The 25,835-nt window shown below is 36.2% G+C and overlaps 1 protein-coding gene and 1 non-coding gene across 5 annotated transcripts in view; one reads left to right on the top strand and one right to left on the bottom strand.

Annotated features, from left to right (window-relative positions):
• The window catches only part of Luzp2 (leucine zipper protein 2), a 380,429-nt gene that overhangs the window by 5,981 nt on the left and 348,613 nt on the right, over positions 1–25,835 (bottom strand). For all 4 annotated transcript variants that reach the window (XM_036191543.1, XM_036191553.1, XM_036191538.1 and 1 more), the window contains exon 10: positions 4,878–4,970. In XM_036191543.1, the coding sequence (XP_036047436.1) occupies positions 4,878–4,970 (93 nt within the window). The remainder of the gene's footprint in view (positions 1–4,877; positions 4,971–25,835) is intronic.
• LOC118576818 lies at positions 6,421–6,527 on the top strand. The gene has a single exon (XR_004944027.1). It is a non-coding gene; the product is annotated as a U6 spliceosomal RNA (small nuclear RNA).

Genomic DNA, 25,835 nt, shown 5'->3' with positions numbered 1-25,835 from the left:
GAAACCATAGTCAAAACATTAGCTACCTTATTCTATAGAGAAACATTCTACAATACCCAAGGAAAAAAATGTGATATATTGTCCATAAAGGATAGATTGATTATTTATTACTTGGATAAATTGCCATTTTCTTTTTCAACACTGAGGTAAGAACTGACCTTGAGTGATGGTGAGAGTATTTATAAGGAAGAATTTCTAGGACAAAGGGGAGGAAAATGAATGGAGATGCACGATGGGTGATGAACTGGTGCGGACGCAGTAAGACAGGAACTCTAAGAGGACAGAAGAAGGAGTAAGTTGTGGGGGAACTCACAGGTCAGACAGTGATATATATGAGGAATCTGGTTCTTACTTGGAGAAAATTCCACTGTAAGTTCACTGCTACAAGTTCCATGCTTATGTTTCCAATGACACTTCACAGACAGAAGCATTCTCTGTGTTGGAATCTAGTGACATACCAACTATATTTCATAGACCTCATCCCATAAAATGGTTTCTCAACTATTCTGTCTTTATGATCCCCTTTCTCCAGTGGAAGTCTGTCATCTATGTCAGTTCTATGCATATCCCTCTACTTGCATGTCTCTGGAGATCATGTGTACAAAACTGTTCTGCTTTTATTTTGTTTTGCATTGTTTTATGATTCCTGCTGTCATTTACACAGACACACAGATCTTCTTTTTAATTATGACTATTAAATATATACAGAAGCACAACAAATATCTGTCACATTGATTGGCTCTTTGCATCATATTCCAACAGTACTTGGAGTAATTACAGGTATTCTGTGCCCTATAATTCTTCATGAGACTAGCTCAAGTGATTTTACAATTCTTCAAAAGGTAAAAGAAATATCTTATGAAAATTGTGGTTTGAGTCTACCTTTAATCATTATTCAATTAGTATATGATGAGTGTGTATGTGTATATGGGCATGTTTATGTGTGTGTGCCATATGTGTGTTTATGTGTTTCAATACGTATGTGAACATGTGTATATGTGTGCCTGGAACATTTACCCTTATGCTTATCATTTTCCTTGCCTCTGTAATGTAATGTAAATTCCTAAGATTAGGCCTTTAAATAATTCCCTTGTGTAATTCTTATAAAAACTTATGGATAAAATTGATTCTCCTTTAAGAGATAAGTGCTAACAAATTTATCCAAAAAATGCAAAAAATCAGTAGAAGTAGAGCTACTACCAAATGTTCAAAGGGATACCACAAGGGATAAAGGGCAAGACCCAAGGAGGAGGAGAGGGAAGTAGGATTTGGGATCAAAGAACTTCCCTGTTAACTTGAGCAGAATCCCAGAATGGAAGGATCTGCAGATATCTCTGTCAAGCTAAAGATTACCTTTCCACATGTTTTTATTCCTAGACTCTCTAAGGCCTAGAGAATAGTTACTGGAATATTATAGAATTGAATATATCTGAGAATGCAGTTTTCATGCAGCATAAATTATACTTGCTACTGTACAATGGTTTACTTGTTAAAAGTCATCCTTGGAAATTGGTGTATTTTTCAAAGTTAAAGACAATTATGAACCATTCACATTTCCTAAAAGACTCCTAGTTGCCAATGAATGAAGAAGAAAATAAAATTAATCAGAAAGGAGATTGAGTTTTAACAACCAATTATAAAGTAGTGTCAATGAGGTAGGCAGATTAATGCTTCTCACTTTGTGCCAACACAATTCTGTGGGGTGCATGGTACCAATAATAAACTGAAGATTAATACTGGTTTTGGCATTGTGAGAAAATAATTGCATAACATGTTCCTTTTTCCTAAAGGAAATTAACCGAAGTAGAAAGAAGGGCAATATGTAGCACTGAATTGTGCTTTCTGGGAGAAATAGTGTAGACTTTGGGGTATATGCAGGCTCAGTTTCCCCATGTAAAATGTGCAAAAAACAGGTTTAATGTTTAATGTTTATCATAGAAATACATGAGTGAGTCATGCACAGTGGCTGAAGTCTATACTCTCAGAACTTTTGGGCCAAAACAGGAGGATTATTGTGAGTTTGATGTCACTCTGGGTACATGGTGAATTCTAAGTAAGCAGAGGATATGTAGGGAAATCATATTTTAAAAAATCAAAACAAAATAATGAGAATAAATGGGAACAAAGTTTTTTTTAATAATTCATGAGAAATAAAACAAAATAATAATTGTAGGAAAATGGAAGTTTAATAAATAGTGGGGAAATGAAAGAAAATGATAAGAAAATGTATATCTTTGAAAAATCTTTAAACTAAAAATATGTTTTCATCCCCCATCCCCTGCTCTCTATTTCTCCCCTAATCACCAGTTTACTAATAGAGATCTCATCTATTTCACCTTCTCAGGGCAATCAATGTATCCCTCTTAGGGTCCTCCTTGCTTCCTGCTTCTCTGGAGCTGTGGGTTGTAGTCTGGTTATCCTTTACATCTGGTATCCACTTTCTCCTTTCAATACCTCACTTCCTACCCTCATTCCATAATGTGACTTTTCATTATCTGACCACACACAGCTACCCACTTTAACTGCTAATTTGCTTCAGATACTTTTGATAAAAATCTCATTTTTTATATTTGACCAAAAATTCATTCTTTCTTTGGTATTTAACTGTTATGGTGAAGTAATACAGAATATAGACACTTACTGATAGTTACAGATTATGAGGTTTCCTATGTCAGATTTTAGATTTTCTCACCTCAGAATTAATGTAATTCTAAACTTATAAATCATTTCAGATGGAAATTTAAACGTAGTTACATAAACAATTTATGAGTTGGAATAATAGTTATGAACATGATATTTGCCCTTAATATGATCTGTAGATATAATTCCCTATCAAAATTGTAGCAGGCAGGATTATTAAAATTATCAGGCTGATCATATAATTTGCAAGACATTGCAGTGGGCTAGGAATAGTCAATTTGGTATTATAATAGAATGACAAAGCTTTAGGATTTTAACTTTCTATTTTCAGAACTTATGTGAAGATATAGATATTAAGATAATTTGGTGCTTCCCTAGGGATGGGCACACCAAGTGGTTACCTAATACCGAATGGTAAGCTCTGAAGGTTTACATACAAATAACAAATAAACTCATACTTCTGATCAATTAGTTTTTGTTAAGGGGATAAATATCTGATTATAAAGGGTAGCCATTGCATTAAAACATGACAGCTAGGATAACCAAATAATGAATTAAAGCAAGTGCTAATCAGGGATTGCAAGTCTAAATGCTGGACGACAAGGGAACAAAGTAATTCTTGTGCTTTTTAGAGTAATCATTTAAATCAAATTCTCTTTTCTGTCAGTGTATATATCCAATAAAAGAAACCAAAGTGGAGCTTGACTTTCTATCCACATCCATAATGGGGTTGAAAGTATTTTCATATTGCTAGACTGTAATAGCTGTCACATTTTAACACAGCTCAGGATGTTGATGCTCTGAGTTTAGTCATTTACACTCAAGAATAGTTCCCATGGGTGCAGAAGTCCTCCAACACTCATTTGGCTAATTGGAAATAGTCAGAAGTGTGGCATTCTCAGATGTGAACTTGTGGAAAGGAGTCCTCAAATCCTCCGTGCTTATGATAAACGGTACCCAGGCTCTGTGTTTGGGTGATCAGCTTACACTCAACACAGACAATCCTAAATACTTGTGGCCCATGGAATATAATTTAAAGACCGTTGGTTTAGGAAAGGCATAGCCCCTATGGTATATTATCCAGTAACAAGTTATCTATTTCTTCTATTGTTCTAGTTGTATGTTAAAATGGTAATTTCTATATCAGCTCCTGTAGTAGTAGTGGCACATTTTATGTGAACTTGATAATGGGTGCAGGACATCTATTTCCATAAATTGATATTTATTATATGCTAATTTAATATATGCATTCAAACATGGATGAACACATATACATGTACATAGCTGTATGCATGTGATTAAGGCCTGTGAGGCTCCAATAAGTTTATATTGATGTTAATAATCACTGAGCTTCCTAGATGACAGTCGTTAGGCCCATCAAAAGCTTTTACAATAAAACCTTTAGTTTTATTCATTGAGAACACTCCAAATAGTTGTTCAGACTGTGAATAATGTCGATTTGTACTCCTGATTAAATTTTATATCCTAAGTTATATGGTTTAAATATATGGTTCTACATACAAAGATTCAGTGGCAAACATACTGAAAGATTAGTTTTTTTCAAAATACATGTTGGGAGCTAGGAGAAGAAAAATATAAGTACCAATTTATTTGTTTTTCCTTCTTCCTTATTTCCTTAGATATTAGCTAATTTCCTTCAGCCATGGATAGTCTTGGTATATAATTTCTCTTTGGACTAAAGCCTGTATCTCAATCTGGTTAACAGAAATGTCATTTGTTAGATCTGTCATGACAAATCTAAAACCTTTGTTCTAACAGAATTCAAGGGTTGATGTTTCATTTTTTTTTATTGCACTTATTAAGAGAGACCCCCTGCCCTGACAGTTCAGGTTCCTAACTCTTTATCATATGAGGGTGGAGGATCTCTGTCTGGCATGTTGTTCTATAAGGGCACATGCATGTTTCTTAGGTGGTGAATACTACAGAATCTTTTTTGTTTGCTTCCTTGTTCTGCTTTAACACTTTAATTGCTGTCTGTCTTGTTGTTGTAGGGATGATATGGTGGTGGTGCTGAGCCTTGAGTTGCACAGCAGAATCTGGCTATACAATATAGAGGAACACCTACTTGGTGCTGTCTAAGCAACATCGGTGTCATCACATGGAAAGTTATAGCACTTAGAAAGAAGGCATCCCCCCACCCAAGAACATTTTGTGATGGCATGAGCTACCATTGCCAAATGTTGTGTCCTTTCCAAACCACTTTAGGTTATTCTTACATCTTGAGGACCACACACAGAGGTTTTCCTTGTCTCTTCCTTCGTTGACTGAACTTGGGAGCTTTCATGGTTTGCTGGAGAACTTTTTTGTAGCTGGATAGAGATACAGAGAAAAAAGAAAAATATATATCATTAAAATAATAAATATATATATATATCATAAAATAAAAAAATAGGCATGGCTTTTTGTTGTTATATGACATAAAATACCATGTCTTCGCACTCTAAAAAAGGAAATAGGCTTTATTATATAATTCATCTTTAAAATTGGCTTTGCGATTCTTATCTTTGAAATTAAGAACAATAATTTATGTTAAATTTTTGCATTAGTGAAGCCTAATGGATTTTTTTCCCATTGGATATGCTCATTTCTCAAATAATAAGCTTTTATTTAAAGATCTTCATTTCTCAAAAGATAGGAATCTTGCCCTTCTTCTTTGTATTAATCCCCAGTTTTAATAAATACATGCTTCATTTTCTCAACTAGTCAGAAAATATCTTGCAACATTACAGAAGATACCTAGAGGGTTATGTGCATTCTGTTCCTTTAAAGAACAAGCTGTTTACCTCTGGGAGCTGAACTATCATTATAACATTCATCTCAATAGGAACACAAAGAAAGCAGAAAGTACCCTGACTGAGAGAAATGTACAAGTAATGTGAAACTCACTATAGGAAGAAGGTTAATGGTTGTACACTGGGAAGTGCAGGCATGTGTTGTTGTTGTTTTATGGCATACATCATTTAAATATAATGCTGCCCTCATCAGTCTGGAATAGACGTTGGTAGGAGGGATAAATAAAAGTTCATAAATGCTGTTTCCTGAGTTTGAAGCTTTGGTTGCAATGGGCTACAAAGGAGAAATATTTGAAGATTCTAACTACTGGGTTCCAAGAAGCCCAAGAGTAGGACAGAATATGGGCAGAGTATAAGAAACCCAGCCAGGATCTTCAGTAATTCTATGTGGTTTTCCCACAGATTTCCACAAGTAACTACACTCCTTAATAAGAAAGAATTCTCACAATCTCAAACATTATTGAAAAAATCCCTATTAAACATGGTAAAATGTTTATTATAAGAAAGACTGATAAAGCTTATAGACTATTAGCAAAGCCATAGAATAGCACTCTAGTTCATTTAATAGTTGCCATATTAACTCAACAAGATACTGGGCTTGGGCAGAAAACTGTAATTAAGTAAGTAATTTCTCTTAACATGTAAGTCTAACTTCATTGACATCTAGAAGGAATTGAGAGTTATATTTTTCTTCTGCCCTTACCTTGTTTAAAAGACATATATACATCCTCCCTTTGGTACATTCTTTGTTATAGATGGATGTATTTAAATTTTTTTTGAGAATTTCACACAATATACTTTGATCTCACTCTTTCTCTTTCCCAACTCCTCACAGATTCCCCGGCCTCACCTACCTAAGCATCCAACATCGTGTTCTTTCTTTTCTATAAAACCTTATCCTCACCCAAGATCTCCCTTTTGTACTTTCTAAGGAACAGAAAAGATAAAGGGTATGACTGACACCCCTATGCTCATTTCAGCAGCACATATACTAAAATTTGAATAATACAGAGAAGATTAACATGGTATCTGCACAAGGATGACACACAAAGTCATGAAGCATTTCATATTTTTTAAAACCTGTCTTTCAGCATTGCATCATTGGTAATGAATTAAAAGAAGTGTTTGAAGATGCCATGGAGTTCAGATTTTTCCACCAGGATGGGAAGAGTGAGGGGATTGCTTATATTGAATTTAACACAGAAACTGATGCAGGGAAAAACTATGAAGAAAAGTAGGGGGCAGACATTGGTGAACAATATGTATTATTTTACTACACCGAAGAGAAAGGACAAAGGCAAGAGAGAGCTGGACCAAGTAGCTCTTGGAGTGGTGAATCAAAAACTTTGGTTTTATGAAACCTTTCCTATGGTGCAACAAAAGAAACTCTTTAGGAAGTATTTGAGTAAGCAACTTTTATCAAAGTGCCCAGAAGCCAAATGGCAAATTTAAAGGGCATGCATTTATAGAATTCACTTCATTTAAAGATGCTAAAGAATCTGTAAATTCCTGGAATAAAATGGAAACCAAGGGCAGAGACATCAGGCTAGAATCACAAGGAGACAGGCTATTGTCTATTGCAAGAAGTCAGCCATACAAACCTCTGTTTGTCAAAGGTCTGTCAGAGGGTACCACTGAAGAGACCCTCATAGACTCATTTGAGGATTCTCTTCAAGCAAGAATAGTCACTGACCAGGAAACTGGTTCCTTTGAAGAGTTTGGCTTTGTAGAGTTCAATAGTGAGGAAGATGCCAAAGCTGCCAAGGAGGCCATGGAAGATGGAGATGGAACTGAGGGAAACAAACCTTGGATGGGGCCAAACCTATGGGTGAAGGTAGCTTTGGTGTCCTAGGTGGAGCCAGAGGAGAATGTGGAGGCTGAGGTGGGGGGCCAAGGAGAAATAGGCAAGTCTTCTGGCAGAAGTCTTAAGACTTTGGAAGTTGAGGAGGATTCCCAGGTGGTAGAGGAGGAGGGAGAGACTTGGAGCCACCAGGAAAGAAGATGGAGTTTGAAAAGTTTTTTAATTCTAGTTGTGTCCTCTTCACTTGAAAGAAAGTGTTTTTCTCTATCGCCTGTTCAGTGACAGAGCCTTCTGAGGACACTCCAAGACAGTACACAGGCATGTGCTCTATTTAGAGTCCACATAGACAACTTTTCAAGAGAGATACCCTGTGGGCTTTTACCAGGTATTCATTTAATTTTTTAAAGCTAACCCTCACCTGTACATTTTGAATTTATATTGTTTCATCCCATGTACAAAATCATTTTTCCTACAAATAATTTTTTTTTCTTTTGTTTCAGCACTGGGGGCTGTAAAGAAATATTTTATCTTTTTTGATTCAGTGACTTTATGGCAAATTAAAAGTCCTAAACTCTGAAAAAATGAGACTCTTACATTCTCATCAATCTCTTTGACACACTGTAAAGATAGCAGATAACAAATGAACCCAATTCTGCTCTGGGTTAAGTTCCTTTGGGGAAGTGAAGAGGAAAAGCATGCTGTTGTTTTTTTTTTTTTAATCATTATGATGTCTACACAATCAGTTATTTAGTATCCTGATTTAATATAAAGCGCCTATGCCTGTGCAGCACATGTACAACTGGTGCCTTCAAAGGCCAGAAAGAGCATTGAATCCCCTGGAAACTGAGTCACAGATGGTTGTGAGCCATCATGTGAGTGTGGGGATCAATTTCAAATCCTCAGGCACAGCTTATGCTCTTAACCCTGAGCCATCTATCCAGTCAAAGAAACACATTCTTAACAAGAATCAAACATGTATTTGTTCTAGGTAAAACCAGTTGAGTATCCATCACCTGCCTCCCATTACCTCCAACTTACAGGTGAAATGAAGACATAACTTTAAAATAAGAGAACATAACAAACACTAATGTTGAAAGTGACTATCCCTGACAGTCATAACAAGGGCAACAGCTGAAAAACATAAAGAATACATTAAATTACACTATGTGTAATTTCCCTAAGTGTTCCTATATTATGTTTTAGTTGAACAATCAGATAATTATAACTTTGCAATTTTGTATAACAGAAGTAACTCTAAAATAACTACTGTTACTTGCCAGTGCTCATCAGCTTTTGCCAATGTCTACATGCATAGGGATCTCACATGTCTACATTTGTTGTTCTCAGGACATGTTTTGTGTTCACAGGTCCAAAAGATTGCTATTACCCATATATGCTTCATATGTAAAATTTACAGGTCAAAGATCTGTAAAAGGCTCGAAAGATGGCTCAGAATGTGAGAGAACACTTGTAGCTCTTTCAGAAGACCCAAGTTTGATTTCCAGCACCAGCACGGTGGCTCACAACCATCCATAACACCATTCCCAGAGGATTCAACAGTCATGCATGTGGTACACATATATGTAGGCCAGCACAACATTAATACACATAAAGTAAAATAAACTCTAAAAATAAAGATAAAAATCTGTAGAGCATATTTGGGAAATGTCTCCTGTGGTTGAAGGTTCACTGGACTGCATGGGAATCACAGCATTCTATTGTTGGTTTATCCATCAGAAACATATTTATCATTGAGTCTTTGAAAGCTACAAGTTGAGTCTTCACAAGCTAGCTGATTTCACAATCAACTGATAATTGTTTGCTATTTTCTTTCAGCTTATTTATGATTTATACTTAAAATATAAACCAAATGAAACTAAAGAGAGGTGCAGGCTCATAAAGCAACTAGACATGTATATGACTGAAGAAATTCTTTCAAAATGAAAAAATGAATCGGAATATTTCAAAAGTAATGTAAAGTATGTCTAGCAGCTATACCAGTGAATAAATATTTATGTACGCTCTATGTATTGAAATATAGTTGCAATTAAAAGAGAAAGCAACTTAATTTAATTTTTTTCTGAGAAGCACCTTTTGGCTCTTTTTTGTTTGTTTGGTTTTTTTTTTTTTTTTTTTTTTTTTTTTTAGACAGAGTTTCTCTGTGTAGCTTTGCACCTTTCCTGGAACTTGCTTTGGAGACCAGGCTGGCCTCAAACTCACAGAGATCCGCCTGCCTCTGCCTCTGCCTCCCAAGTGCTGGGGTTTAAAGGCGTGCACCACCACCACCTGGCACCTTTTGGTTCTGAAGATGTCGTCATTATTCCTTCTCCTTTTCTACTGCAGCAGCAATGGTGTCCTTCCTTTCATTCTATGGTATGGAATGTCACATCCCCTAAGTGATCTAAGGTAGAGGCACACACCCAGGTAATTTCGCAGTAGCTTCTGGACTGAAACACATCCAGACAGATTAAAAACCAGACTGTAAACAGTCAGCTATATGTAAACGTGCAGGCTTTGTCCTATTCTCTCATCAGAAATCCACTTTTGTAGTAAATGTGCCCTGTCTTCTAGAACACCGGCTTTTATCTTCCCAAGGTTTATTCCTGCAGCCTTACCAACACATTTTCTTTATTCTGGCTTATGCCAATATTTGTGACATATAAAGCTGGAGAGGTTTGTATAATATAATAATCCACTCTGAAAAACTGAACATTCACATTGTGATGCAAGTTCTGAGGTACTAGTTCACAGGAACCAACAAGAAGTAAAGCAAACCCAGGCTCGGAAGCTCACGAGAGTGGTTTGCAATGGAGCTTTAATCTTAGTGTATTCATTATATCCCTGAAATATGACAGTATGAGTGCTGCCAAGTGTTCATGTTTGCTACATTACATTTTTCCATGTAGATATTGAATATATTAAGAAATATCCTGAGATTTGGAGCTGAGTTGGCAAATAAGAAAATGAATTAAATAAAAGGTTTTATTGATTTTCTATCTTCTGTCATCTTTCTAGTCTTTATCTTCTACCATCTGTCATCCATCCATGAACTATGTCTACCCACCATCTAGATTATATCATAAATTTCTTTACCATAGATCTATATTATACCTTCTCCCTCCTATATATCCATCTAAAATATAACTAGAACATGTCTGTATCTGTCTATAATCTATGTCATCCACCTGTCATCTATCTCAATCTATTGCTTGTCTATCCTATCTATCAATCAATCAATCTATCTATCAATCATCTATCTATCTACTATATCTATCTATATATCTATTATCTATCATCTATATATCTATTTACTATATCTATCTATCTATCTCTATCTATCTACTATATCTATCTACTATCTCTATCTATCATCTATCTATCTATCTATCTATCTATCTATCTATCTATCTATCTATCATCTATCTTTCTTTCTGCCCACATGTCTGTCTGTCTAACCATCCTCAGAGTTATGTGTTTGAATACTTAATCTTTAGTTGATTTTTGGAAAGTTGTAGAAAATTTCTGGGAAAAGGCCTGCCCATCAAAGATAGGGCAGTTTTACCAGACCTTGAGTGTATATTTATAGCTTAGTCCTGCTTCTGTTTTCATGATTTCCTTCTTGGAACTACTAGGAAATAAAGCTGCCCAGCTATACTCTCCTGCCTTGAACTTTGCGTGCTTTACAGCAATGGGGGTCAGCATGAATTATTGCTCCAATAAGTCCTCCTATCATTAACAAGGATCTAAACTAATATAGAAATTATAACACAAAATATAAAAACAGTACGGAAGTGAGAATGTTGCCAGGATAAACCTGAACATGTGGTCCATATGCTTTAGAACAGATTTTCAGAAAGAATGTGGAAGAATTTGGAGATTCATGCTAGAGAAGCCTCAGAATGAGGAAAGCAGTACTTAATGGACTGGTGAGAGTGACAGAGAAAAAGAGGGTTGGCAGAAACTTGGGTGTAAAGACTTCACTACTGAGTCTTCAGGGGGAAAAAAAAGACTATTTAGGTCATTGGTGCTAAATTCTGACTATAACAATCTGAATATAATCTGCTCAATAGTGTCTTAAAAATTTAGTCAAGCTGAATTTAGAAGTAATGAACTGCTGCTTTGCACAGAATATTTAAAACCACTATAGCACTCAGGCTTTCACATGGCTTTTCCTAGATTATGCTTAGCCAGACTTATAGCAAATATTCAAAGCAAAAAGACAATGGAAAGAGGTCTTGAAAGGTGCATTTTAGTAAAGAGAAGAGCACAAATGAATTTAAAGTCATAGCATAGGTATTCATAAATTTACTGTGGAATGGAATGAACTAGGACGCAAAGTGAAACTGTGTACCAGGACAACAGAATTGCCATCTATTTTTAAGCTTATTCCTTTTTTTTCAGTTATTTCATTTTTAAGTCTCTGTCTCTTTCTCTCTCTCTCTGATAATATCATTACCCCATTTTTTCCTCCTTCCAAACCTTCCTACATTCCTCTCCTTGTTCATTTTCAAATTCATGGCTTCCTTTTTCATTAACTAGTCCCAACAGATAGATCTACAATACAACTCTTTCACTTAGGGTTCATAGATCATTGAGGAAGAGGGGGTAGAAGATGGAAAGAACCAGAGGATCAGGCAATTTGCTGTGAGACCTTATCTCCTAAGAATGCCAGAGCTACACCCATAGAGTCTCGCCAATGCGATTGTCTAAATATGAGCTGAACAAAGACAGCAATACCCATGTTAAAGGTGGATGGAGAAAGTCCATGAGTCTTCCACCCTATAAGAGACCTTCAGGAGATTAAGAAGTGATAAGAGAAGCAGAAATGCTATCTTATTTTCTATTTCATATATATATTTTCAATACTTCCTGACTGCAGATTTCTCTCCTTTCACTCCTTCTAGTTTCCTCCCTACACCACCCCCAGAGCCAGTCTTCTTCTTCTGTTTCCTTTCAGAAAAGAGGAGGCCTCCCAGGGATATCAACTGAACATGGCATAACAGGATACAATACAACTAGGCACACACCCTCATATCAAGGCAGAGCAAGGCAGCCCAGTAGGAGGAAAAAGGTCCCAAGGGCAGGCAAAAGAGTCAGAGGCACCCCCTTCCCACTCCCACTGTCAGGAGTCCCACATAAACAAAAAGCTAATAATCATAACATATATGCAGAAGATCTAGTGAAGACCTGGGCCAGAGAGATGGCTCAGCAGTTAAGAGCACTGGCTGCTCCTTCTAAGGACCCAGGTTCAATTCTGAGCACCCACATCAGGTAGATGACAGGAAATTTGACACTTTCTTCTGGTGTTTGTGGACACCGGCACTGACTGACATGCACATATCCACACACATATACTTGTAATTAAAAATAAAAAAAGTTTTTAAAAAGGAGCCCATTCAGAAATGATATTGTAAGGACAACATTCATCCCATTAAGTGCTCCAGTGTGTAATACAGCAAATTCATTTGAAAGAGTTTCTTTTAAAAAGTAAAAGCCTGTGAAGATGGAACCTGAAGTTTGCCCTTCTCAAACAAGATTACACAAGGAAATGTTCTTAGTTCACCAGGCAGGCACTTAGAGGCTGCTGTAGTGTTTTCCAAGAAGACCTAGAGTTTATCTTGAGATGGTCTCATAATTTTCAATCATGTATACGATCATGCATTTGATGGAATATAGAATAAAAGTTATGGGGGTCATCAAAGTCATTTTATAACTTAAGTCGATTGCTTTTATTTGTCTCTTTTATTGATGTTTGTTTTTATGAGGGTCTTCTGAAGGTTGAACACACACCTTATGCTTCACTTAGTCAAGAATTTTTATCACTGAAATATAGCTCTAGGTAAAAGCGATGTTTTCTAGAGTTTATGTATATTTCAGTAAGTATATGACAATTGAAAGAGGTAATGAAATAACAATAGTCTGATTTCTTATCTAATCTTAACCATAGTTCCAGAGAAAAGCAAACAAGGCTGGTCATTGAGAACTAGGTTTGGATTCCCAATGGAGAGCCCATAGGCATTAACTCTGCGGCTGTGAGTGTCCAAAGGAGGAATGTTATGTTTTGAATGTGAAATATCCATACAGGTTTATATGTTAGGGCACTTGATCCCCAGCTGGTGACACTAATTTCAGAGATTTTTGAGAACAGAGGATGCAAAGCTTGAAGGTTGTAGTTCAAACCCATTTTGCATTCTACAACTGGCTTCATTATCTGACAGGATTTGAAGTGCTCTAGTCCCATGTTTCTGCCACTGTGAGCTCTTCTATGCCTGAACTGCCTTGACTGAATCAATCAAACTTGCCCTGCCATGATGGACTCCCTCAAACCTTTCCTGCCAACGTGGACTCCCACCTTCTCGGCAATGATGGACTGCAGCTTTAAAGCCATGGGACATAATCAATACTTCCTTGTTCAAGTTGCTTCCGGCAGGCAAGTTGTCACAATAGCAAGAAGTGTCACTAATGCATGCATCTATCTTCTGCTCCATTTCTAACTTATTAGCATATACTTTTGTTACGTTATACAGGAGATTTTCATCCTATTACATTTATAAAAAGCAGGGTTTAAAAAACAACAACAACAACAACAAAAATGAGTAGTGCCACAGTCCTCACCCATAAATTTGCCAAGGAAAATTTATCTTACTTTGTTTTCCTTTAAAATTAAAGCAATTTATAGTAATACTTTTAACAAAAGGAATAAATTATGTACGACTTCACCATTATGATCATCCATGCATAAAACGTTTAAATCTTTCATTATAAGAAGCATTATGTTTAATTAAGTGAATGATTACTTTAAGACTAATGAATATAATCCAGGAACTGGCTTTTGTCTCTATGACATAGAACTAAGGAAAATCAAAAGCTATACTCAATCTGTTGACTCTCAGAATGAGAACTGACTCTTTGGAAAAAAATCCAAAGTCTAGTTCTACATTACCATGTAAAGAAAGTGGGAGTCACACAACTTATTTATCTTCATAGGGCCTGTAATTCTGATGTCCTGTCAAATGAGGTCAAACTACCTTGGGTGTACAGTGCCATTGTGGTTGTTATTGTTGGAGTGGAAGAATCCAAGTCCAGAGAAGTATCGTATTCTTTAGAGAGCTGTTGCTTCAAGAGTTACTGCTTACTTGAATAAAGACACACCTAGGTGATGTCGCCCTAGCCCAGGAATGCTCAACCCATTTGTAAAAGCCAAAATAAAACTTAGCAGATTCCCATAGCAGAAGTGTCATCTTGCCAGGTCTCCCAATTCTAGCCTTTAGATATGTGAGAATACAACTGTGGCATTAGGCCAGTAAATCTGGGAGAATTTCTCATAGCAGCAAATGGAAGTTATATTTTAAAAAAACCATAATTCCATGTCAGAGACTCATTTTCTTAGTTTTCAATATTTTATAATTCTTTTTAAGACAAAATAATATAAAATTCTTTCAACAGATTAGCCAAGGCTATTGCTTCTCTAATGAAAAAAAGCCAAATTCTAATATATAAAAAGTATCAAAAGCCATGTTAAACATTTTGAAAGCCTCCATTAAAGGTATTATATTATAAATGATGGCATAAAATCTTTATTAAGATACAATTACATTAAGAATTCCTGGAGAATTCATATAGCTGAGACAGTTCTATTTATTCTCAGTATATATGTTAAATATGTGGTCAATTCATAACTTAAGTAGATTGTTTTTTATTTGTCTTTTTTATTGATGTTTGTTTTTATGAGGGTCCTCTGAAGGTTGACACACACCTTATACTTCACTTAATCAAGAATTTTTATCCCTGAAATATAGCTCTAGGTAAAAGCAATGTTTTCTAGAGTTTATGGATATTTTAATAAGTATATGACAATTGAAAGAGGTAATGAAGTAACAATAGTCTGATTTCTTATCTAATCTTAAGCAATGACAAAATGTGGATAAGTACAAAAGGACAGTCTTTCGGAAACTGAAATTGAACAGTGAGGAGGAGTGCATCCTGAGAGGTGGACACAGATGATGTCCAGAGCCATTGTTACTGGAGGAGAGCATTGAAGAACTGAAACCGTGAGAAATGATAGGACAAGAATAGCTTTGGGAGTGAGATAATTCCTCCAATAAGCTGCATAGTCAGGGCAGCACACCATAGGAAAAGTTTTCCATATCAGTAAAGATTGTGGACATGAGTGGTCTGACTTTGTTTAAGTATCTTAATTTAGTTTCTGTGAATCCTGACCACCAATGAGATTGGGAATATTCTAAAGTGAATGACAATATCCCTTTTTTTTTTTTTGTATAAATTCCTCACATCTGTCATCAAGGCCAACAATAGTAAAATGTTTGATATTACTTGGCATTATTAGGGAAGTCTTAGGTTACTGCAAATGGTTTTTATCTCTGCTTTTAAATATGGCACTAGGACCGAGATATTCATTGTCTCAGCAAAATCAAATTATGTTTAGATGCTGCTGCTGATGGTGCTTTATTCCATGCTGTAAGAGGCCACTAACTTAGCCACAAAACTTTTAATCCATAATCCATCCTGCCTGCAGATGGGTCAATGGTGGCTCAGAGCTTGTGGGTGTGGCTAACCAATGACTGGCCTAACTTGAGGCCCACATCACAGAGAAGGAGCCCATACCCATAGCTAGGAACCAGAATCAGGATGGCTCAGGACTTGGGCTAGAACCAAACAGGACCGACCAAGGGAAAACCAAAACCAAAACCAAACCAAACCACAGCAGCAGCAACAACAACAACAACAAAAATCAATGAAATGATTCCTCATGATATATTAGGAATATTCATAGATCAGTGTCTAGCCCAATCATCATCAGAAAGGTTTCTTTTCATCCATCAGCTGATGGGAGCAGATGCACAGACCCAAAGTCAAACATGAGTCAGAGCTCCTGGAAGAGGAAGAGGAAGGATTGTGGGAACCAGAGGGACAAGGACACGAGAACAGGGCCCACAGAATCAACTAAGCAAGGTTATAAGGGCTCACAGAGACTGAATCAGCAATTAAGGAGCTTGCATGGGTCTGGACTTGGCCCTCTGCATACATGCTGTGCTTGTTTAAACTTGGGGTTTTTGTGGGATGCCTAACATTGGTATGCGGGTGTCTCTGACTCATTTGCCTGCTCGTGGGACTCTTTTCCTTTTAATAGTTTGCTTCATCCAGCCTTGAGATGAGGGTTTATGCCTAGCCTTATTATATCTTGTTATGTTTGGTTGATATTACTGGGAGGCCTGCCTGCTTTTTTCTGAAGGGAAATGGAGAAGCAGTGGATCTGGGGGAGAAGGTAAATGGTGGGGAACTGGGAGGAGAAGGGGGAGGAGAGACTGTGGTCAGGATATATTGTATGAGAAGAATAAAAAACAAAAACAACAACAAAACCAACCAAGAGTCCAGTTTCTTTTCTTTCTGGATGTCATCTTCATACACCAAAATTAGATGTCAAACACGGTTGAATGGTTTCAACACTTGTCATACATTCCCTTTCTAACTCAAATATTGTAATGTATTCCCCTAAGGTTTCATATTTCCTGTGCTATATGCTATCAATAGAAGAAGGAAGAAGGGGAAGGAGATGATTTGAAGAGACAAACACGAGTAGGAAAAAGGAAGGGAAAAGAAAAAAAACAAAGCTATCCATAGAGACCTCTCTGTGCAAATGAAGTTTCCTAGAAAACCTGTCAACATCATGAAGAACTTGTTTAATTACAGCCAAAATATGTCCACTGAAGAGACCTGGTAAGAGAGGCCCTTGAGCTCATGAGTTCAAGCCCTTCTTGAGCAACAAAGCATGGCTCCATTTATAAAATCAGTCAATCAAATAAACAAAAAGAATTTTCAAGGACCTTGGTTACATGCTTGAGAAGCTGTAAGTGTGAAGCACGTACTCGGATGAGAGAACGTGGTGTGCTCCAAGGGAACAACCCGCCACTTGTCATGATACTTTAAGACTCCTGCTTCTTTCTCATTCATTCATTGCACTCAAGTCCTTGCACATCTCAGCAGAGAGTGCATGCACTGTTATTCTTTTCTGCACTGGGTTTCCTAACTAGGATTATAGCTTTAACATGATTTCCTGGCCTCCTCTAGAACTCCTACCCCAGGATAGTTCTTGAGTGCTACATTTAAGTTGAAGATGGCAAAACATCCCAGTGCTTTGCTGGTTCCATCATTCCAACTTTGGATTGCTTTCCGGTTAGATAATTACTGAGAATACAATACAAATATTCTCATAGGAGATTTGTATAATGTAGTTACTACTAAATAAGAGCAAACACACCACTCCCCAGAAACTAAATACTTGAATATTAAAAAAAAAAAAAAAAACAACTCCTGCTTTTACTCAAATCTTATTTTCCACTAATATGGACAGAACATGATAAATAGTGATTAAGTCCTACCCAATTATGAAAAATGAATATGCTCAGCAGCTAACAACCTCTCAGTGCTCTGTATTCTCTGGCCTTTCACTTCATTCTTAGCTAGGTCTACAATAAGGCCTAGCATTCATAACTAATAACAAGTCTCTGTGTGATGATTTGGGAGCTGCTTGATGGCCTAAAAGAAAAACCTTGCTGTAGCGTTCCAAGGTTGAATTTATTACACCATATCAACTAAGCACAAGAGAAGTTTTCTAATGCAATAGAAACTTTTAGAAAAAGTCAAAGAAAGGTTGACATCGAGATGAACCATGGAAAAAAAAAGCAGAAGTTCACCAGTAATTGGAGCAAGGTTGAAAATATTACAGACAAAATAAAATGTCTGGAAGGATTTGTGAGAATGCTGGCCTATTTCCATGTAGCTGCTGTCCTTTCTCCACTTGAGCAAACTCTTAGGTTAGTTGATAATATTGCTAAGTGTGAATTTACATTACTTTGTGTCCTTTGTCTCATATATTCCCATCAACTGGTACATTAATAATTATATTATATCCCTGTCTTTATGACTAATACAATCTATAAATGGTTGTTGCACAGACTTCACTTTAGCATTCATTTTCCAATTAATCATTCACTTTGCAATTGACCCAAATAATAAACATTTACACAGCTTATACATGCTAATACATGTTCTCCATCCTTGAGAAATTTAGGTTTTGAAATTTGGAAGGGTTTGACTTGACTCAAGTTAACACACATTGAAGATCAGAATGAAACAACTGAATTGAAATTTTACATATGAACGGTGGAATGCATAAGTGGAAATTATAATTTCTCTACAGATTGTGAAACATTCATGTTATGTAGAATTTTAAACAGTTGATAAGCTCCAAGTACATGCATTCAGTTGTGTCTGAATATATAAGGAACTTGACTGCCCTTAGAGGAGCAGGAAAAGTCAAGTGCAGGCAGGTAAGTGTACAAGACAGAATAACCCACTGTCACTTCAGAACATGAGCTGCTGACTCTGACAATGCTACAAGGGCGAAAAGGTTTTACTTCCTTGAAGTCAATCAATAGTTTTCCACTGATAATATTCTGAATCATATTTCTGTCCAAAAAATGTCAAAGCAGGTAAATCTGGAAATATAGAGTCCCACTCATTTTATAAGTAAATAGACAAAATGTACTCATTGCTTTCCTCCCATTCAATCATCTTTGGGCATGTAAATTGAAATTGTCCTCAATCTCTCTCTAGTCTTGTTTTGAGGCACCATTGCTTGAAATATATCTAAATAATATTTCCATCATGATAGTCTAGACCCCTTTTCTCAGAGTCCGATAAGTTTTATTAATACATTGCACATTGCCAGTGGCTTAAGAAACACTACATGGCTCCACAAACAATGTTATAAATGGTGTTTATTATCCAAATATAAACTGTTTAGTTACATTTTGTTGTGAAATAATCTAGCTAATTTGATATTTTTATTCTGTGAGAAAGCCTGAGACCTTGAAGAAATTCTAAGCAGTGATTAAATTCTTTCATTACTGCAATATGTAGCCTCATAACAGAATATCAATGATGATTCAATTAGCAAAGTAATTCTATAAGCTACATGTTTTGGTAATCTCTCTGTTGGGAGACCTTGCTGGCTGGTCAGAGGTTGCAGTTTATCAAGGCCTGGTAGCTTTTTTAAAAAGCTCAGCAATATAGGGACTCCCTCCCTCTCCAGGGAAACTTCCTGTTCTCTACCTGCCCTTATCTGGAGAATGTCCCTGGGGCTGGAGGACTGACCTTATCTGAAAGCTGCCTCTAATCCAGATGCCTAGTTTATGTTTAGCTTGACCCTGGGCACACTTTCCTGCTAGAAGCCTCCCCTGCTGCACACATGATAGCTAAGACTTGTGCTGGGAGCCTTATGATAGACAGTGCCACTTAATGCAAATTAGGGTTTGTCTCCTGGATCCCCAGTCCTATATGTTCCTTATACTCTGGAATAAAGTTGAGCTGATTCACCAAAGTCTGTCTCCCAAAGGGTTGTCCCTGTCCCTGTCGTGATCATGGGCCATACAAGGATCCCTGTCATTGCTTCTGCCCCTTTATCTTCATGGACTGATGGCCAGCAGACCTCAAAGACAAAGTGGACCCCCATACCTCTCTAGATGGATAAAACTAAATTCTGAGTTGAGATTGTGGACACACAGGATACCAGTGCACAGATGTTCCTATAGTAAGTGAAATGTTTGTACCTTCAATTGTTTGTTGATATCATCTCATTTCAGTTCAAAAGATAACATTATTGAATGTATCAACAATAGGATAAAAATTACTTACATTGTATACAGAAGGAGTCTTACTTCCATAGGTTTATTAGCCAAAATTTTTAAAGGAAATAATCTTGAGGAGATAACAATAAGTAAACAGAAACATGGTTTAATCCCATGCTCTAGGAATTTCATTTCATTCGTTTCTGGTAACGATATTCATGAAAATTTTAATTTGGAAGAAAAATAATAATCACCAGGCTTTTGCTTTTATTGAAATGGTGGTGTTCTAAGTTGTGAGGAGCATCATTAAATACCTTGTGCTATGTAATGAATAAAAAGCAACTTAAGTAATATATAATACTAAAGCTTATTTTGCAATGATTATTTATTACAATATTTTATAATATTTTAGAGGTATCTTAACAGTATCTTCATGTTCATACACCATTTAAGTAAAATTCATATTCTATATAATAATGAGCACTTTTAATACTCTTATTCATTTTAAATTATTTTTATTTTTTATATATGTGTGAGTGTAGAGAATGTGTGTGGTTTATGTGCATGTGGAAGGAAGGAAGAGTATGCACACATGTGGAGGCCACGGGAGGACACTGGGTTGTCCTAATCTATCACTTCTAACCTTCCTCATTTGAGACCAGTCTCTATATGAACCTGGAGTTAGGCTGGCGCCAGATAGCTCCATCAATCATCCCATTCCAATTCCCAAAGTGTGATGTTGTAAATATAGGTAGCCATTCCTAGTTTTTTGTTTTTTGTTTTTTGTTTTGTTTTTTATGTGTCAGCTAGGGATTCAAATTCAGGTCCTTACACTTGCATAACAATTGCTTTTAGCATTTAGGACATCTCCCCAGCACCTTTTAATTTTATTAGATATTCCAAGGTTCCCAAAATAACTGTGAGACACCACTCTGCTGATGTATACTCTTTTACTATGTTTTTTAAATATACATTACTTCTATAGAACAAGTTTCCCTTTCCATTTCCATATATTTATTCAATGTATTTTGACGTTACTCACCCTTTTACCATCTCTTTTTTCCTCATCCTGGTACTCTAATATGCTATTATAATTTTTACTGTATATTTTCACAGTAGATTGCTTTTCATTATAGTCTTAAAACCTCAAAAAGGTATGGTAAAGAATTAGAGACAGATACAATTTAATTTTAAGTATTTTTCACACTTCATTGCTGCTGTGGATATCACTGTGTATGCTGTGAATGTGTTGCTCTGATTGGTTGATAAATAAAATGCTAATTGGCCAGTAGCCAGGCAGGAAGTATAGGTAGGATAAACAGACAAGGAGAATTCTGGGAAGAGGAAGGCTGAGTCAGGAGACGCCAGCCTGCCGTCTAAGGAGCAGCATGTAATGGCACACAGGTAAAGCCACAGAACACGTGGCAGCATATAAATTAACAAAAATGGGCTGAGTTTAAGTGTAAGAGCTAGTTAGTGGTAGGTATGAGTTAATGGCCAAGCAGTTTTAATTAATATAAGCCTCTGTGTGTTTACTTGGATCTGAATGGTTGCAGACCAGGTAGGACACAGGAAAACTTCAGCTACACATTGCTTTGTCTATGTAGTATGTACTATACATTTTTCTACTGTAAAATGTCAGGACATTCATAGATTTGCTCAGGATAAAGAGAGGAATTGTGTGAGATGGAAAAATATGGGAAGAACATTCTGTGTGCACATAAAAACTAAGACATCAATGCACTAATTCAACTGTAGGTATTAAAGAGAAACTTGTGGAGTTACCAGAATAGTGCAATGACACCCTAAACTCATGCTTAATGATGTATCATTGCATAGCACATCAAGGGGATTTATTTGTAAAGTGTTTAAAAATTGATATCATTATGGAAATAATCTTCAAGTCTATTAATTTCATTAGGGACAAAGTGTTAAATATTTGCCAGTCCCTGAAAGTCCTTAAAAGTGTTGGTGCTTCCTTTGGGGAAGTAAGAAGGGAACACAGAGGCCAAATGAAGAAACATGTTATTATCAAGTCATTTATGGTATCAAAAGGAAAATTTGTGCCAGAACTTGAGAATGAAAAATGGTTTACTATTTCATATTTTAGTGATTTGAATCATTCTTTTAATTGACTCATTCATTGAAATGAGTCAAATGTGTCTCCAAAGTGAAAAGTGATTATTAACGCAACTTCCCAATGCTTCTCTAATGTTTGTATGTACATGTGTATCTCAGAAAACCTCTTCAAACAACATAGCCCACAGAGGGCAGAAGTATCAATACTCTGGTTTGGAGCAAGGTAATTGGTCTGGCATATTCATCATCAGAATATTGGCATCAGGTTTAATTCCTATAAGTGGAGAACTGCTTAAAGTAAAATTCATTATAATTATTGCAACAATAAAATGAAGTGGCTTGTGGTGGTATCTATAAAGAATTGTGTAAATAAAACCTATCATTATTATTGAACAATTGCAGAAAAAGGATTTATGAAATATGAATGTTCACAAGAAATTATGGTTTTCACATTCCAGAAAAGGGGCATTCACTTTCAAAAGATAACGGTCTGGAACCTTTTTACCTATCTGATTACATTTTCCAGTGATCCCTCATCTACTTTTTATCCTGGAATTACACTGACATATGAAATGAAGCTGTAAAAGATGGTGTAGTGAATGAGTTTTTAGTTATGTTTACTTTTTGTTCATCTCATCATTTGAATATTGCTAGAACATTCCTACTATGTATGTTTCCAGTACTCTCTTAGGAAATTGGCACATGGACTGGAGTAAAGTCAGAAATTAACAACTTATTTTTATAAGCAATTTGATTAGCTACATGATAGAATCATAAAAAAATTACTTATCTATTCCTGCAAGATAATGGGAACAGGAAACTTTCAGTTCACATCTGAGCAACTACAAGTCAAATAGACCATAGTTGCCTCTCTGACTGATTCTGCTCTGTCTACTAGTTATGAATAAGTTCAATGAAAATGGTCATATTTTGCATTGTGTTATCTTTCTATTTATATTTTTATTTAAGCTTCTCCCACTTCATGCATAAAATGTCATAAATTTGAAGCTATAAACTTATATTTTATTCTTCAAAGTAGGATGATCTACATTACCTCAGGAAAGAAACTTTTGCACTTAGAATATGGCTACTATAAATAATTTCTAAAGTTAAGTACCTCTGAAATCATTTTTGCTTTCATAAAGGGAAGATGAAACATGGGGATAAAGGTCATAGGAAAGTCCAAGGCCAGCCCTGTAGAGAACTCAACATTATTACCCATGATTTATCAAAACCATGGGTGGGGATCCAATCCATATAGCAATGAAAAACGAAAATTCTAATCGTAAGTCTTTGCAGAATCACATACCACGACAGTGCAAAGCAAGCAAATAAACACACAAATTTACTAATCATATCTTGCTCAAGAATTCATTTACTTTTGAGCAAATATAAATAATTTTCAGCAAATTTCTATTTTCTTTCTTTTCCTTCACTTCTACTGGGGACTCTATTCAAGGCCTTGCCTCTGCTCAGCAAATACTTTACTACTGTAAAGTATTTACTACACACACACACACACATCAAACCAACCAAACAAAAATGCATCCAAAACCCATAATATGCAATTAATTCTCATAACAGCCTTTTCTGGGCAAAAGAATTTAGTCTCATGTTATCAGTGAGAATTTAATTCAGAAACCCATTCCCACAGACAATTAGCATTGCATAGTGCTGTCTCAGACTCAGAAGCTCAGTTGTAGACTCGATATTTCTAAACGCTAGCATATCTGGTTCATTGTGATAAATTAGCACATACACTTATTGGTTTATTAGGTGCGTTGCTTTGTGCTGAGAACCCTATTCATAAAGAATGATCACAGTCTGGGGTCTAATTGCTCAAGGAGCCTGTGCATAAAAACTGGAGCAAAACATTACTTACTTGGTCTGCTCAGCTCCAGATTGGATCTTTCTTTCAAATATGTCATTTGGCACTTAGTTTCTAACATTTAACTGCAGATTCTGACAGGTTTTCTAGTCAGTGTTGTTATGGTAACAAGCTGAGGATGGGTGTGGGCTCATAAGGCCCCAGCCTTAGTTGGTCAGGTGAAGGTGAAGGAATACTTTTTTTTTTTTTTTTTTTTTTTTAAGGATTAAGACCACTGGCAGCTTGCCTATGACCCAGTGACTGGCCCACATTTATGTGCATTTTGGCAACATTAATTAGATATGAGATAATTTATTTAAATGAAGGCATGAAGTTAGGAGGTCATGCATTTTTGTGCTGTCCAGCGAGAGTTGGAAGGGGTAAAGGATGGATATGATAATACATTTTACACATGAGTAAAATGATCAAATAACAAGCAAATTAAAAAAGAAGAAAGTATCAGGAATATTAATGGGAACAGGAAATAAAGAGACTATCTTCTTTGCACATGGTAACAAGGCTTTTCTTTGAATATTATTTGACTTCTGAGAATTACTGAAGGCAATATTCTCACCAATAATGTTTTGTTCCAATTTAATTTTAGAAGGATTAAATGATTTCTATGCTTTGGTTGTTAATGAACTTTCTCTGAAACATTTCAAGATTCCCAAGTGGCCACAATCCATACCTTCCTCACCTTTTCTGCCAAGAAAGAATATTTATGAAGATTTAAGCTTGCACCACTCTTAACAGCACACCTCTGCACCTTTGTCATGAATAAAGTGCCACAAAGGTCTCACCTTATTTACTGTTTCAAATACATATTCTATAATTTGTTGTATGTACATACTTATTTATATATAACACATATGTTTACATAGCCATCTTTTTGTGGTACTGTGGATTAAACACATGGTTTCCTTTCACTGAGCTATGCCCAGAATCCCAATATACATATTTTGATTGATACATATGTGATACACACACACACACACACACACACACACACACACATACACACACGCCAAAATACATACATATATTAGCAGAGAAGGGACAGATCTGGTTGCAGTCATCAGACAAGGCATTATGACCTCATATGCTCAAAATATAATCTAAAAACTTTTTCTCATGTCTCATATATCATTTTGATGTTATATATATATATATATATATATATGTATTTCTTCACTTTTTATCCTCATAATAACTGTGAATATAGATGAGTTACAAATGCCTGTAATATGCAAAGGTGGTTGGTATGAGTTAGTGAACACATTATATAGAAAGAAAAACGTCTAAAACATACCACTCTGATAGGGTTAAATGAGAAATCTCTTGTATCAGCAGTGGCATAGGAGAAGGTACATGCTTTTATGGCATTGAATCCTTTCTTAATTCTAGAGGCAATGTCTTAATTATTTTCAGTGTTTACTGTATGTTAAGCATTTTGAGAGACTCCCAAACTTACTTGTGTCCTGGATTACATTTGAATCTAGAGTGTTGATGGTCAACCTGGGCATTTTTGAAAAACATCCAATAATTTGAAAATACAATCCAGTTTGAGAAGCTTGGTCTGTGATGATTGCAGGTGTACTGTACTGATCATTCCTATGAATTGCTTTGCCAAGGATGTTTGGCAGATAGGAAGGTAATAAAAGCCCACATTCACTAAGACTCTAGACACCAAGCAGTATGCTATTTTTAATCAGATGCCAGGAAACTCCTGCTTAAATCCCTAGAGCATGCTGTCATAAATGACTTTGATATTAAAAAAACCCAACCCCCCCAAAAACCCCAACCTTTAAAAATTAGCATGTCTGTGTTAAAATCCAAGGGCCATGCTGAGCCAGAACTGACCCTCGTTGGCTCCAGGATAGCCCAATCTATTGCTGGACACTGCAGTGGGAGAGATGGCGCCCCTTAACTCCTCCCCCATGGGAGAGCTGACCCCAGCAGTCATGAGAGAAGGCCCCACTCTTCAG

This window comes from Onychomys torridus, chromosome 1, assembly GCF_903995425.1.
Source record: "Onychomys torridus chromosome 1, mOncTor1.1, whole genome shotgun sequence".
NCBI lineage: Eukaryota > Metazoa > Chordata > Mammalia > Rodentia > Cricetidae > Onychomys > Onychomys torridus.
The sequence above is the reverse complement of the archived record's forward strand: the minus strand, read 5'-3'. Positions and strand labels throughout refer to the sequence as shown.